This window comes from Pelophylax lessonae (assembly GCF_965119305.1).
Source record: "Pelophylax lessonae genome assembly, chromosome: 3".
Classification (NCBI taxonomy): Eukaryota; Metazoa; Chordata; class Amphibia; order Anura; family Ranidae; genus Pelophylax; species Pelophylax lessonae.
In genome coordinates this window covers 340,815,194-340,832,230 of record NC_138770.1, presented here as the reverse complement: position 1 = coordinate 340,832,230, position 17,037 = coordinate 340,815,194, and the positions used below count along the sequence as shown (strand labels likewise).

Genomic DNA, 17,037 nt, shown 5'->3' with positions numbered 1-17,037 from the left:
GTGGATGAATTATCTTGGTAAAAGAGAAGTGCTTACTAACACAGATTTAGACAGATTGGTGAACAATATTTGAGAGAAATAGGCCTTTTGTGTACATAGAAAAAGTCTTAGATCTTTGAGTTCAGCTCATGGAAAATGGGGGCAAAAACAAAAGTGTTGCGTTTATAATTTTGTTCAGTGTATTTATATATTTTAGGCATTTCAATATATAGTATTACAAAAACCTTTTTAGTTTTGTAATTCAGTTGTGGGCAACCTCTGTGATTTTGCAACCCCACTTAATAGATCTGACCATGCATCAAAGTATCTTTGCTAAGAACCGCTGTTCTTTCCACATGTAATTCTTCTGTATGTTCATTCCACACACTACCCAATAAAATTGAACTCTCAGACTTACAATGACAATATTCAGTGCAGGTTTGAATCTGTCATGAGGCTTTGAGGAAGTAATAGCAGATATTAAAGTGAACTTGTAGCCAGAAAACTAACATGTTACTAAACCCAGCAGTCACAATATCTGGTCTCCCACAGTACACAGAACATGGAAATGCAATTATTTTAGTAAATATAAACTGCTAAATACCTTTCTCAGCAGCAATAAATAGAGGTCTTGTGACATCTATCAGTGTCTGGTTAAAGCTTGTAGGAGAAGTTTTCATTCTCCTCTGACTGTCCTATGAGACCCTCTGTCTGGACATTGCTGATTGGCCCTGTGCTAGACAAATGCACACTCCCAAAAAGAAAAAAAACTCTAGAGTTGCGCACCAAACTGAGCATGTACAGAGTGTCTTCAAGGCTCTGTGCTATCAGCAGATGTTTGGAACAGTTAAAGAAGGGGAGGGTCAGAGAAGACAGGATCAAACAGCATTTTTACACAATGCAGATGATTACCCCTTAGGTTCCACAGTGAGTATAACAAGCATGCTTCACTGAATATACAGACTGATTTTACTGTTGTGGGTTTCGTGACACTTTAAGTATTTACATATTCTTATCCTTCCAGAAGGTGGAAACACAGAGCGGGTGCTTAAGGAGGAGCAAGTAGGGTTAGCTGAGCTGCTGAAATGGCATTAATACCAGTGCTTCTGCTTTAAACTTAAAAAGGCTAATTGCTTCACAGTGCCTGCATCTACAGAGGTCAGTGAGGGCTTTAGAAGAACGCATTTACTGCTTGTTAGGAATATATAATTACTTAAATGTCCATAGCCCAGTGTGGTTTGGCGAACACCAGTTATGTTTTCACCTTAATCATTTTCTAAAACTACTACAAATATTACCATTCATAGTTTTAGAATGTTAAGCCCCAATAATATTTCTGCAGTCCTCTCAGATCCAAGTTTGCTGTTAGGTAAATGTAATTTTGTTATAATAGGAAAAAAGGCCGCGCTTAAGTCACAGTCAGGATAGGTAAACGATAATGAACCTAGGCAGCCAGTACAAAAAATACAACTATAGTAATGAAAAGATAAATAAAAGTACAGCGCCAATCATTAATATAGGACAAATCACTGAAAGGTAAGAGTCCAAATATTAAACGGATGATAATCCTCAATAAAACAGATATGAGAGTCCAGCCACCAAAGATGGAGTCAGTACAAGGAAAACATCATCACCCCTTTTTTGGGGTGATGATGTTTTCCTTGTACTGACTCCATCTTTGGTGGCTGGACTCTCATATCTGTTTTATTGATGATTATCATCCGTTTAATATTTGGACTCTTACCTTTCAGTGATTTGTCCTATATTAATGATTGGCGCTGTACTTTTATTTATCATTTCATTACCATAAATGTAATTTTGTTGCTGTTGCTTGAGGGTCAGTTCACACTATGATGAATTGCACAAGAAAGCACAGCACCGATGCAGTGTGATTTCAACCCAATCATTTGAACGGGATAACACTGCACTGAACCGCAGATGAAGTAGTGAATGCCCTACTTTTGGAAATGCGCTTCAATTAGATCGCATGGCACTTCTGTACCATGTGATCTGGTGCAGGCAAACACACTGCAATAACGACCTGTGTTTGGGGTGTCATTAACATTGCACTGACACCCGCTGCAGATTGCAAGGGCAGTGACGTGGGAAACGCACATGGAACATGGATTTTCTGCACCTGTTCTGGTGTTCTGGTGTGAACCGACCCTAAAACATTAGGTCCATTATGCTTGAAAATACATTTAATGGGGTTGATTCAGGGCTTGTTCACACCATAGCAGAGAGCTGTGTTTTTCTGCATTAGGAGCTGTGTTTTTCCTAATGCAGAAAAACACAGCTCTCTCCAAGGGCACACAGAAAACAATGGTTTACTATGTGGCCTGTTCTCACTTCCCTGCAGTTGTCACCTGCGGAACAGAGAAGTGCAGAAAACAGTTTCCCGCAGGTCTCTCTGCGAGCCCATGTATTTTTCTGTGTGCTTGCTTAGCTCAGTTTAGAAAAAAAAAGGAAACATTGCCTTGTAAAAATACAAGGTACTGATCCCCTTCTGACAACAACTGTGATCATTACCTGCAGAGAAAAACTGAACACTTTTCTCTGCGGGTAGGGGGAATGTGCCCTTACTAAAAAAGTAGAGATTTTGAAAAGCATTTGTTCACTAAGCTTAGTAAATAAGGTAACACTGTGTTCCCTTAATAACCCAAATATATTTAAGGGAAATTCAAAATAGGAAAATGATTTTGTTTCCACATGGTATGATGATTAAGGTTATAGAGCAGGGATATGCAAACTGTGGCCCTCCAGATGTTGCAGAACTACAAGTCCCATGAAGCATAGCAAGACTGACAGCCCCATGCATGACACCCAGAGGCAGAGGCATGATGGGACTTGTAGTTTTGCAACAGCTGGAGGGCCACAGTTTGCATATCCCTGTTATAGAGGTTTAGCCTATTCGCGAAGCCAAATGAACATTCAATTTGGGAAATGAACATTTATTTTGCTAAGTGAACAGCAATACAGAGAGTGTCATGTCTACTTTTAGACATCACTACAAAAATGACACAGAGAGGCTGATTTACTAAGAGCAAACAAACTGTTTACTATGCAGGGGATGTTGCACTTTGCAAGGGAATCAGCCACACAGCTTAGTGCATAAGGGAAAGCTTTGCTGATTGCCATCATGTGCAAGCAAAAATGCTGTTTTTTGGGGTTTTTTTTTTTTAATTTTTTTTTTATTTTCCTTGAATGTGATTGGGTATTCTTTGCAAAGTGAACATCCTATTATCTTTAGTAAGTCACTGTCTCAGAAACTGGTTGCACAAATCTTTTTTGTACTGCTTACCTTGATAGTTTAGTCAAAAGTAACAGAACTTTTAAGTACTTGGTTTCCTTTTTTTTTATTTACTACATTTACTACATCAAAGCCAGGGAACTTAGATAACATCACTTTGATCAAATGCCATGTATACATTGTAACTAGCAAATATTTCCAAAGGAAACACTCTACAACCTGTAGATGTAGCACAGATGTGTGTGTTGAGTAAAATAAATCAATAACTGCTTTTTATAAATCTTTTCTTCAATCAACAGATTTTAAACTTCATACATTTACTGTACCAAATTCTAATAGACCAGATATATACCTCCATAATGCTGCATACACTACTGCGAGCGTAATCAAGGCCAAACAAGAGAGACCACATCCGATTATCAGGGTTACTGAAGGAGTACCTGAATAGTCCATGATCTGTAGATTAAAACATATGCAAAGCAAAATGTTAATTGCCACTGTCTACCATTTGTCATTCATTTGTATATAAAGCGGTCTATTTAATAAAGCATGCAACAAGAAGTGGTGATAACGGCCATAACCCATGGTAGTCAACTAGATTTCACCAGTTAGATGTCTAGAGCACTCTAAGCAAGAGAAGATAGTTGTAGGGACCTATTTATCTGGTATGAGTTACTGAAGAGCAGGATGTTTTTTGCTCTCTATCTCTATGAGTATATATATATATATATATATATATATATATATATATATATATATATATATATATATATAGCTTTTTATATATATATATAATAGAATCATCATTGGCAATGTTTGATAATGCCCATTTACAGTTATAGAACCTGAGTACAACTTTAAGCCCTCGTTCACACTGAATGCAGCTTTGAAATTGTACGACTTTGTCTGAAATCGCACATTATAAACGCTGCATGTCAGTGTGACTGCAAGTGCGACTTGGAAGACATCTGCGTGGCTTCTTGCACAGATGTCTATACAAGTCACACCTGAAATTGCCATAAGTAATGTAGGAACTCTTTTTTTTTTTTTTAAATCAATGGGGCACTGAAAAGTTGGTGTCGCACTGATTTGGTGCCCTTGCAGACAATAGAATGCGATTTGTCATGCGATTTGTCCTGTCAAATTGCATGACGATTTGCTACAATGTGAACGAGGGCTAAGACAGCACACAACTTTAATGAGTAAAAAGATTTGATCTGCCATGCCCTCAAGTTTACTGAAATGTTGAGAAATTAGAATACGTAAAACCAACAGGAATTACTTTAACTACTATTTGTTAGCTAGTTGCAAATGTATCAACAGTCTTCAAAGCCCAACAACAAACATATGTTTAAGAGTCGGTTCACACTGAGACAACACGACTCCTTACTACTTCGGGGGCGACTTGTGCATTACCATGCACCACGACTTCGGAGCGACTTGCAGGGACTTCACATAATGGAAGTCTATGCAAGTCGCTCCGAGGTTGCCCCGAAGTAGTACAGGACCCTTTTTCTAAGTCGGAGCGACTTGTGTCGCTCCTATTAGAACAGGTCCTGTAGCGGTCAATGGACTGCAAGGGAGCGCAACTTGTCAGGCTGACAAGTCGCGCTGGTGTGAACCGACTCTTACAGTTGCTAGTTAACGTATCTCTAAATCCAAAACTTTTTTTTTTCTTTTTAATAAAGTATGGGAGGGTTAAAACTTCTGTCTTTGTTTTTGCCATCTGTGTCCCATTGGGGGGAGATTTTCCCTTTACTTCCTGTCCTGTAGACTCAACAGGAAGTGAGTGGTTACCTTTCCAATGCAAGACCAATCTCCTCTTAGACAGTTGTCACTGGAAGGTATTCCCTCTATTCCTGCTTTGGTGTTTTTGGAATTACCTCTCTATCTTTTCTGGTTAATATCTGATGATCAGGATTAGGGACCCAGGCAGCAATAATAGCTTAACCCCAAATGGTACTATCCAAACCAAAAAAAAAAAAAAGTTATGCCTTTCGGTATTCTTTAGGCCACTTCTGTCCATACACTATAGGCCACAATGCATAATTAGTTAGCATGCTGCAATTAACAGCAAAAGAGACAGCACAAAAGTCATTTTAGTGAAACAGTTTACATAAAATGCTTTATACAATCACTGCAATTGTATTTTAAAAAAAAAATAGTTTTAGGTAAAATAAATAAGGCTTTATGTGTAAAATATATTGCAAAACTGAGCGTGACTCCACTGGTTAAACGGTAGCGGTCATTAAACGTAAGACAATCAGACTGTAGGATGCCCAGTGAATATCTGCAATCTATTAAGCAATCTAGGCTCCCCATTCCAATAGCCACTATGCACTGTGTTCTTCTGACAGAGTATTTCTCTGTGCAAGCAAATCCACATTACCATACTGACTATTAACCCAAAAGCCTTGATACAGACATGCATTTCAGCAAGCCATCCACTTCCCCAGCCCATGTGAGCAATTCTCCTACAATCACGGTCCATGTATACCTCTAAGAATTGCAGCACATCCCTAATTGAACATGGAAACATCTCCTCCATCCTCTACAGTGCACAAAATCCCTGCTGCATGCTATCTATAAAAAGCCCCTTCCTACAAAAATAAGGACCCCCCCCCCCCCCCACCTACCCCCACCTACCTAACATGTCCCAGCCGCATCCTAAAAGTCACTCTCCCTCCTTTGTTACTTACTATTTCTCTAGGTTGCTGAGCCAAAATGGCGAAGGTAGATAGACGATCACATAAGCATTTCGTATGGGATGCATCGGTGAGCACAGTTTTACATCCCTGGGTGGACCAGGTTCCCAAAGAGTCGTTCCTGGAAAAGAAAAAAAAAAGGAGAATGACAATAGCTTAATCCTTGGATGGTATATAATAAAAAAAATAAATAGCAGGGGATAGAAAAAAATAAATAATAATAAATGGAGAAAGCCGCAGCGTAATGGAGAGCAGCGTTTACTTCTTCCAGCGCAGAGAAGACGTCTATTCGTTGGTGTAGGAAGGGGCTCCAGTGCTAGGGCTGCGGGCAGGGAGCTGTCCACCCGCTCTGGTGCTGAACGCAGCTCTGGCCAGCCCCTCTCCAGCAGCAGCAGCGGCAGCCGAACCAACCTCCAGCAGCAGCAGCGGCGGCGGCGGCAGCGGCACCATTCGTTTCATATCACTGAGAAATATACAGCTCTTTATTCCCTTCTCAATGCCTGCTGCTGCACCCTCACTTAACACTACGTATTTTATTTAGCTCTCTATTCTTTTTTTTTTCTCTTAAATCCTCAATCCTTTCTAGCTGTATTAATTAAAAAGCGGCTGAATGTGAGAGGTGGCGGAAAGAGAAAAGGGGGGGGGGGGGGGGGGATGGATTTCACCCTGGAAACGGGCAGCGTCGGATTGCTCCACACTGCCTGCGCCTTACCTCTGGAGGGGAGGAGGGGAGCAAGACTCAGGGTTTAGGCGACCAAATGCACAGGGAGATGGCTAAAAAAAAGCCTTGAAGCTTTTCATGTAATCGTTTAAACAAAATCCTTTAGTGAAGGGTTAAATGCTTCTTTTTTTTTTTCTCTCCCCCTTCTATGCGCCTTTATTTCACTCCCCTCCTTCTTCCTTTCCTGGAATAATATCTCAAGGCCACCCGGCATTCAACCAATGCACAGACTGCCATGGCACCACTTAGTCATCTGGATTAACCCCCTCCGCTGCAGCATGGGAGTCCAATTCTCCTACATAGTACATGCAACACGTCTGTAGGGATGATGCACCAAGCTAACACGAGAAGAGGAATTTATTAAAAAAAAAAAAAAAAAATGACAGTCTTGGAAAAAAAAAAAATATAATAAAAAAAAAAAAAAAAAAAAATATATATATATATATATATATATATAAGGCAGTCTTGAAAGAAGAAAAAAAGACAGTCTTAAAAAAAAAAATGACAGTCCTGAAAAAAAAATATATATATATAAGGCAGTCTTGAAAGAAGAAAAAAAAGTCTTAAAAAAAAATGACAGTCTTGGAAAAAAAAAATATTATATATATATATATATATATATATATAAAAAAATAAATATATATATATATATATATATATATATATATATAAGGCAGTCTTGAAAGAAGAAAAAAAGACAGTCTTGAAAAAAAAATGACAGTCTTGGAAAAAAAAATATATTATATATATTATATATATATATATATATATATATATATATATATATATATATAAAAGGCAGTCTTGAAAGAAGAAAAAAAGACAGTCTTGAAAAAAAAATGACAGTCTTATAAAAAAAAAAAAATATATATATATATATATATATATATATATATATATATATATATATAAGGCAGTCTTGAAAGAAGAAAAAAAATGACAGTCTTGAAAAATAAATAATAAACAAAGGCAGTCTTTAAAGAAAAAAAAATGACAGGCCTGAAAAAAATAAATGAATAAACAAAGGTAGTCTTGAAAGAAAAAAAAAAAAATGACAGTCCTGAAACAAAAAAAAATAAATAAACAAAGGCAGTCTTGAAAGAAAAAAAAAATGACAATCTTGAAAAAAAAAAAAAAGTCTTAAAAAAAAAAGACAGTATTGAAAAAAAAAAATAAAAAATAAAGGCAGTCTTGAAAGAAAAAGAAAAAAAAATGACAATCTTGAAAAAAAAAAAAAATCTTAAAAAAAAGAGAGTATTGGGGAAAAGAAAATGCAGTCTTGAAAGAAAAATAGTATTGAAAAAAAAAAATAGCTAAAAAAAAAAAAGACGGTCTTGAAAGAAAACAACAAAACAAAAAAAAACAAATAAAAATGACAGTCTTGGAAAAAAAAGGCAGTCTTAAAAAATAAAAATGAAAAAAAAATAGCATTGAAAAACAAGAAAAAAAAAAGTTGGAAAAAAAATTAGGCAGTCTTGAAAGAAAAAAATAAAAATGACAGTCTTGAAAAAAATAAATAAACAAAGGCAGTCTTGAAAGAAAAAAAATGACAGTCTTAAAAAAGAAAAAAAAAGAGTCTTGGAAAAAAAAGAATGACAGTCTTGGAAAAAAAAAAAGGACAGTCATTGGATAAGATTGGAAAAATGACAGTCACATGACTTCATGCGTTAAAGCTTGGTGAATTGAGCCTTTAATGTGGAGATGGTATTTAAGCTGCATTCATGTTTTGTGATGGAACCATCGGAATTCCATAGGTTTCCTTCAATACAACATTCCAGGGTAAAATAGGGCACTGCAAGGCTGATCTGTATTAACGCACAATTTAATATATACTTGCAGCTGTCAGAATGTCACCGTTGGACAGTTTTCATTCTAATAGGCAGCCTATCCCTGTTCTCAGGTGAAGAACATGCTTTTTTTTTTTAATCCTTTGCCTTTAATATCTACAGCAGAATGTATCAATGCATTGCGGATAAGACGTTGCTGTGCCCCCTGGCGGCGAAGGGGTTAACACCTTGCAGTATTGTCTTTCTACTCAGCTAACAAGCCTAACACTCAGCAAATATCCTTCAGGGAGATCGATATGAAATCAGCAAAGATAAAAAAGAAGAAAAAAAATGACTCAGTGGGTACTAAATATCAGGATAGGATAAGGTGTATTAGTTCTTAGCTACGTTGAATGGCTTAGCATTCTTTTAGAAATCAGGACGGTTAGATGTTTGAATCCAATAAACACAATTATCTTTGCATGATACTGACACAATAGTAGCAAAGCAGTAACTGTTTTATATTTGTTTGTTTATGTTTTATGTCATTTTATACAAGGAGCATGCTACTTGATTGCAGTTATAGTAACATTGTGCTTACATTTATTGCACACATGTTATATAATAAGAGTATCATTACCATTTTAGCACAATGGGGACAAATTACTAATAGAGTCATTTTCAACCTGGCTTGTGTTCATTCTAAATAACCAGTCAGTGTGTGTGTGCGTGGGTGTGTATGGGGGGGGGGGGGGAGTTGGGGATTCCAACAATTCCTTTTAACCCTGTTGGGCACTCAGGATAAGTTAAAAAATAAAGTTAAAAATGACCTACTGTATTTCCAAAATACATTTATATTGAGAGAGAGATATAGGCTGCCATTGCTGATTTGTACCACTTGGAGACCGCCCGCCTGCCTGCCCGCAATGTACTGCAGGTGAGCGGCCACTGTAGGCAAAGTAACATACCCATATATCGCTGCCTGCTTCCATGTTTAGGGCACGTGCATGCGTGCCCCCACCGGGAGCCTGTCAGCAAGTCCTAGCTAATGATTCTGGGACCTGCTGATCAGCTGTGTGCAATCACAGCCCAGAGCTCTGTGTTGATAAGCAACACAGAGCTCTGTACAGAGGGAGTGTTCTGCCAGTTTCTTATCCCTGCAAAGCAACAATGAGAAACTGAGAGATCTTTAGTAAAAAAAAAGCAGCACACTTTACACACATTAAATATTGTTAGGCACACATTTAACCTCTTGATTGCCCTACATCTCTGAACTACAGCTCTCCAGCTGTTGCAGAACTACATGTCCCATGAGGCATTGTAAAACTCTGATATAGATATGACTTAGTATGATGGGAATTGTAGTTCCTGAACAACTGTAGGGCCATAGTTTGGAAACCAATGCCCTAGATGTTAACCCCTGCCAGTGTCATTAGTACAGTGATAGTGTATAGTAGTATCACTGATCTCTGTATTAATGTAACTGGTGATGTCAGTTGCAGTTAGTTAGTTCCCTTCAGCATCAGTTAGTGTCAGATTTCAAACTGCACTATCGTAGTCCTAAAATAAGTTGCTGATCGTTGTCGTTAGCAGTATAACAAAAAAAAAAAACAAGTATATACTGTATACCATAGTTTGCAGGTGCTTTAACTTTCACGCAAACCATTCAATATTCTTTTATTGGGATTTTTAAAAATCAAAAAACATGATTTTCTTTTCAACAATTTATTGTTTATATTGCAAAAAAAACAAAAACAAAAAAAACAAAACATTCAGGGGTAATCAAATTCAACCAAAAGAAAGCTCTAGTATAAATTTTGTTTTGGGTACCGAGCTACATGACCGTGCAATTACCAGTTAAAGTAGTGCAGTGCCAAATAGCAAAGAATGGCCTGACCATGGGGGGGGGGGGGGGGTAAAATCTTCTGGAGCTCAAGTAATGTTGGCTGCCTGGCTGTTTCTCAATGCTTTTGGAATCACTAGCCCAGAAAAAAAATATACAGCACACCGTAAACTCTTTTAGGTCATAGACTCAGAAAGAGCTAGGACCAAAGGATCAGCAACAACAGACAAGTAAATTGCATTTTAAAAATGAGAGGTCTGTGATGACATCCTAGGTATTCTCCTCAGTACAGGTTTCCTTTAAAGTATATCAGCCCCTTTACCCAGTCAAGTCCTATTCATAGCCTTCCCTCCCACAGATACTTTCCCTGTGGTCCCAGGATGACATGGAAGTAGAATGTTTTTCGCAAGCTATCTGTTGGTCTGTGTACATAGGGCTAATGATCTTCCCCACATGATAATGCTTGGGTCTGGTATTTGGGCGCTTATGCAGTGTAGTCCCTAGCACTTGACACCCAAAGCACGTGTCCCACATCTGTTGATGAGTGCTACAGGTCCCAATGCTGCAACCATCTACATTCATTTATTTAAATTGTGTGCTGCCTGGAGACATATTTTACCATCTGCCAGCTTGTCTACTGCCTAACCTGTAGCACAAGGCCAAGGGAAGTGATCAAAAGTACTCCTCAGCTCTGCGCTACAGGTCTGACAGGTTGCGCTGTTCAAAAAGAGAGGCAATGCAGCAAGTCAGTTTGCTTAGCACACTGTGCTGCTACTACTGTAAGTAACTCTCTATGGAAAAATGTAGTGAGTCTGGGATTAGAGAAAGGGAGGAGATTGGGGTGTGCAGAAGTGACAGCTTTAGATGGCGTGCTTGGTGCACAGGAGGAAGCTGTTAAGAGGCGGCTGGGTGCACAGGTGAGAGCTGTTGAGAGGTGGCTGGGTGCACAGGAGACAGCTGTTGAGAGGTGACTGGGTGCAGAGGAGAGAGCTGATGAAAGGGGCTGGGTGCACAGGCGATGGCTGTTGAGAGGGGCTGGGTGCACAGGTGAGAGCTGTTGAGAAGTGCTGGGTTCACAGGCGAGAGCTGTTGAGAGGGGCTGGGTACACAGGTGAGAGCTCTTGAGAGGCGGCTGGGTGCACAGGAGAGGGCTGTTGAGAGGCGGCTGGGTGCACAGGTAAGAGCTGTTGAGAGAGGCTGGGTGCACAGGTAAGAGCTGTTGAGAGAGGCTGGGTGCACAGGTGAGAGCTGTTGAGAGAGGCTGGGTGCACAGGTGAGAGCTGTTGAGAGAGGCTGGGTGCACAGGTGAGAGCTGTTGAGAGGCAGCTGGGTCCACAGGTGAGAGCTGTTGAGGGGGGCTGAGTGCACAGGTGAGAGCTGTTTAGAGGCAGCTGGGTGCACAGGTGAGAGCTGTTGAGAGGGGCTGGGTGCACTGGTAAGAACTGTTGAGAGGCAGTTGGGTGCACAGGTTGGAGCTATTGAGAGGGGCTGGGTGCACAAGTGAGAACTGTTGAGAGGGGCTGGGTGCACAGGTGAGAGGTGTTAAAAGGGGCTGAGTGCACAAGTGAGAGCTGTTGAGAGGGGCTGACTGCACAGGTGAGAGCTGTTGAAAGGGGCTGGGTGCACAGGAGAGGGCTGTTGAGAGGTGGTTGGGTGCACAGGTAAGAGCTGTTGAAAGGTGGCTGGGTTCACAGGAGGGGGATGTTGAGAGGTGGTTGGGTTCACGGGTGAGAGCTGTTGAGAGGGGCTGGGTGCACAGGTGAGAACTGCTGAGAGGGGCTGAGTGCACAGATGAGAGCTGTTGGGAGCTGTTGAGAGGGGCTGGGTGCACAGAAGAGAGCTGTTGGGAGGGGTTAGGTGCACAGGAGAGGGCTGTTGAGAGGTGGTTGTGTGCACAGGTGAGAGCTGTTGAGATGGGCTGGGTGCACAGGTGAGAGCTGTTGAGAGGTGGTTGTGTGCACAGGTGAGAGCTGTTGAGATGGGCTGGGTGCACAGGTAAGAGCTGTTGAGAGGTGGTTGTGTGCACAGGTGAGAGCTGTTGAGATGGGCTGGGTGCACAGGTGAGAGCTGTTGAGAGGTGGTTGTGTGCACAGGTGAGAGCTGTTGAGAGGGGCTGGGTGCACAGGTGAGAGCTGTTGAGATGTGGCTGGGTTCACAGGAGGGGGTGTTGAGAGGTGGTTGGTTGCACAGGTGAGAGCTGTTGAGAGGTGGCTGGGTTCACAGGAGGGGGTGTTGAGAGGTGGTTGGGTGCACAGGTGAGAGCTGTTGAGAGGTGGTTGGGTGCACAGGTGAGAGCTGTTGAGAGGAGCTGGGTGCACAGGTTGGAGCTGTTGAGAGGGGCTGGGTGCACAGGTGAGAGCTGATGAGAGGGGCTGGGTGCACAGGTTGGAGCTGTTGAGAGGGGCTGGGTGCACAGGTTGGAGCTGTTGAGAGGGGCTGGGTGCACAGGTTGGAGCTGTTGAGAGGGGCTGGGTACACAGGTTGGAGCTGTTGAGAGGGGCTGGGTGCACAGGTTGGAGCTGTTGAGAGGGGCTGGGTGCTCAGGTTGGAGCTGTTGAGAGGGGCTGGGTGCACAAGTTGGAGCTGTTGAGAGGGGCTGGGTGCACAGGTTGGAGCTGTTGAGAGGGGCTGGGTGCACAGGTGAGAGCTGATAAGAGGGGCTGGGTGCACAAGTTGGAGCTGTTGAGAGGGGCTGGGTGCACAGGTTGGAGCTGTTGAGAGGGGCTGGGTGCACAGGTGAGAGCTGTTGAGAGGTGGCGGGGTGCACAGGTGAGAGCTGTTCAGGGGGTGGGGGGGGGGGTGAGCTGGATAGACAGGTGAGAGTTATGGAGCATGGGCATGGAGATTTAAACAATTCATTTCAATTGGATTGCATGCAGAGGTGACAACTGTGAATAAAATGTATGTGCAGAGGTGAAAGCTGTGGATGAAGGAAGATAGTGCAAAGAGGAATGCTGTGGATTGGGGGGGGGGGGCGTTGCAGTGGTTAGAGTTGTGTAGGTTGGATGCAGTGGAAAACATTGTGGATTGGGACAGAGTATATCTATGGTAAGAGCTGTTGGTGGTGGGTGGCTGAGTGCAGAGGTTAAAGTGTTGGATGTGGGTGAGCTTTAGACAAGGAATGCAGAAATGAGCTGTGGGTTGTACAGGTGAGCCGTAAAAAAGGAGCACAGAGGTGGGCTTTAGTTTGAGGGCACATAGGTAAGCTGTGGAAGGGGGTGCAGAGGGGACTACTTGGGGGAGAAGGGAGTTTTGCATAGGTAGCAGGAGGAAAATTTACTGGAGGAAGGGAAAGCATACAGAGTTTAGTGCTCAACAGTATGTAATGTGCGGAAAGGCATACAGTGTGAAGTGGTTATGGTTTTGTAACATAGCGGGTACATTACATACTCAGAGCAGCAACTCTGTATGCTGTGCTATATGCTGTCAAATGTTACTTATTAATGACCACTGCACTGTACACCTGAATACTGCACTCTGTTTGATGGGTTGTACTTTAAACTTTTCTGAGCCCTGCACTCCTCATGATGGGTTGCACAATATATACTCTATACCACTGGGCTCTGTATGCTGGACTGTATGTTACATTCTTGTTCCCATTCCACTCTGAACACTAGGCTACACATTACCTAATTTTGCCATAGCATACAGAGTTTAGAAGTATGTAATGTAGAGCACAGCTGTGCAGTGGTTAGGAGTATGTAATATACAGCCCTGTGTTAAAAGAGCATGGGTTGGGATTATATAATGCATAGCACAGTATACGGGATAGTAGTCAGGAGTATACCATGTACGACATAGCATACTAATGCAGCAGTCAAAATGATGTAATTTACAGTGTATATTACATATCTCAACGATACTCTATATGTTGTGTGGTGCTTTTTCTGTAGTTTCTTACATACTTGGTACTCTGTATTGTACATTACATAACCCTGACTGCTGCACTCTGTACATTACATACATTACATACTCCTACCCACTGCACTCGGTATACTAAGCTGTACACGACATACATATGATCACTGCACTCTGCATATTAGAAACACTTATGCCCTGTACCCTGTATGCAACAATAATCAAAATGTTCATTGTCTCAACATTTTCTAGTTGTTAAGAAGTCCCTACCCATTTTATTAAAAGGCTTCTTCAAGGTAGACTAAAACAGAATTTTAGTTCTATGTCTATATTTTGTGTACAGAAAAGCATATGCAATGTGTCTGTGGGAATCTTGTGGCACAGTAATTAAAGCATATTGTGTGGGTATAAGAAATGTGTGTTGTGCATATAGCAAATAGGCTCAGGTTCTATTTAGGTATGTGCAAAAATATCAGTCAGCGCAGTCAAAAACCCAAATAATCATGTGAAGAAAAAAATAAAATAATACAATAACAAATAAGGTGATAATATAGAATGCTACAAGGTTGCAAGCTAACCACTTTAAGGCTATCCTGCAACACCTTCACATTAACACAACCAACTAACAGTGCAGCGCAAACCCTTAAAACATGAAAGACATATACATTTAAAAAATCTTCAATTACAATCATATGTTGTGAACAAAACCCAACATTTGTGAATAAATAGCAGTTTTATGAATAAATGAGTATCAGAGTCCTGCAAATTAATCACATAATAAAACAAAGTCCAAAATGTTAGCAGGATCACCACGGTACTGAAAGTAGTGTATCCTAATATCAAAGTGAAACCTCAGGTGCCACGTCTGCCTCCACCCAAAGTGAATAATGGCCGCTCGCCTCCAGATTATGACCTCTGAAGGAACAGTATGGTCCTAATATATATTATATATACTCAGTGAAGTGTATTCTTCGCTCCTAGGAACGGCTAGGGGGTGGGGATATAAATAGTTAAAATCTAAGGGGAAGCAGCTGCTATAGTATGTATAGGTTTGAATGAGTATATAAACCCCAAAGATAATTGGGATTCAATAGCGCTTGCTGGTAAGGAACTGGGGATATTAAAATATATTGCTTATAGACAGTAGATATTCATATAGGCTAAAATGTCACTAATAAATATACATTATTATAAAAACAATAAAATTCATAAATAGTATACCCAATAAATAACATATAATATTAAATCAAATAAGTGTCATAAAAGTGCATAATAGTGCCAAATATAGTCCAATAAAAGATCATAAGTGACTTGGTGAAAGCTGATTACACTTCAGTGCAAAGAAAAGTGCAGGTGCTCAGTGCTGGATCCTCCAATGGTCCAATAGCCGGTCAAGTGAAGTGATTTTAAGATAAGTAGGATGTGAGCTTACCAGAAATAGTGGGTCTAAGTTACCTTACGGCAAAAAGACCAATAAAGCTTGATGGCCCTCCTGGCCTCAGATGCGGTACCTGCTGGGCTTATCCCCCTCCGACCGATACTATTTATGAATTTTATTGTTTTTATAATAATGTATATTTATTAGTGACATTTTAGCCTATATGAATATCTACTGTCTATAAGCAATATATTTTAATATCCCCAGTTCCTTACCAGCAAGCGCTATTGAATCCCAATTATCTTTGGGGTTTATATACTCATGGTCCTAATATGATTGTCCCCTTCAGAGATGAATCCTCTGGTGATACCAAGCTTGCCTCTCTCAGCACCTCCATATGGGGATATGTTCATGAAAAGCAAAAAAGAGAGCCACTAGCGCTCTCCATTTTAAATACTTTTTTGGGGGATTTATATAAACACTCTTAAAAGATATGGCACTGGCACAGTGTTAGCATGAGAGCTCAAACCAACTGGCTACAACCGCTTGCAAGATGGCTGTGAGATGATGTCAGATACATGGCTCAGCCCTCTGATCCACATTACAACCAGGACAGGACTTCATAAGTAGAAGTGGAGCTGCTACCGGATGGCAGAAAATGTATTTGATATGTATGATATTTAGTATTTTTAAGTTAGCTTGGGTGCAAACTAGAACATGATCCGTGTGTGTTTCCTGTACCACGTTCAGAACGTAATGCCGTTGCAAACTGCAGGGGGTGTCATTGTAAAGTTAACAACACCCCAAATTCAGGTCACAAACCAAATGTCTCACACCAGAAGATTTTGCAGAAAGCCCGTGTTCCATGTGCGTTTCCCAGATCACATTAAAAATGCACTGCCCTTGCAATCTGCAGCAGGCATCAGTGTAATGTTAAAGACAGGTCGCAAATGCTGTGTGTTTGCCTGCTCCAGATCGCATGATATAAATGTACCATGCAATCAGGTTGCAGTGCATTTCTAAAAGTAAGACATGCACTACTTTTGTCGTGAAGCAGTGCGATTTGAGCCCATTCAAAATTAATGGGTTTAAATTGCACTGCACTGAATTGCATGTGAATAGAACAGGAATGAGCAATTCATATTGTGAACCGGGGCCAAACTAAGGCCCTGTGACAGCAAGATGTGTCACATTTATTGTCCAGCAAATAATATGCAGGCCTTCTTGAACATTGAGATTCATATTTGTTTTGGCAAAGACTCTTTAAAGCGGAGTTCCACCCAAAAGTGGAACTTACGCTTTAAATGCTGCTGACCCCCCGACATGCCACATTTGGTATGTCATTTTTTTTGGAGGGGGGAGTGGGTATCTAGATTTGACAGGTACCTGCTCCCACTTCTGCTCGGGCCACCTAAGTGACCCAAGCAGAAGTTCTCCTCTCCCCCTCCTTCCCTGAAATCTTCTGGGACACGTCACAGGTCCAAGAAGATTGCCCGTCCATTTACAACGCGTGGCACAACTTGCGCATGCGCAGTGT

At 40.9% G+C, this 17,037-nt stretch overlaps 1 protein-coding gene across 4 annotated transcripts in view; it reads right to left on the bottom strand.

Moving 5' to 3' along the window:
• The window catches only part of ADGRB3 (adhesion G protein-coupled receptor B3), a 1,221,611-nt gene that overhangs the window by 239,970 nt on the left and 964,604 nt on the right, over positions 1-17,037 (bottom strand). For all 4 annotated transcript variants that reach the window (XM_082251903.1, XM_082251901.1, XM_082251904.1 and 1 more), the window contains 2 exons: positions 5,929-6,055; positions 3,582-3,685 (listed from right to left, as the gene is read on the bottom strand). In XM_082251903.1, the coding sequence (XP_082108029.1) occupies positions 3,582-3,685; positions 5,929-6,055 (231 nt within the window). The remainder of the gene's footprint in view (positions 1-3,581; positions 3,686-5,928; positions 6,056-17,037) is intronic.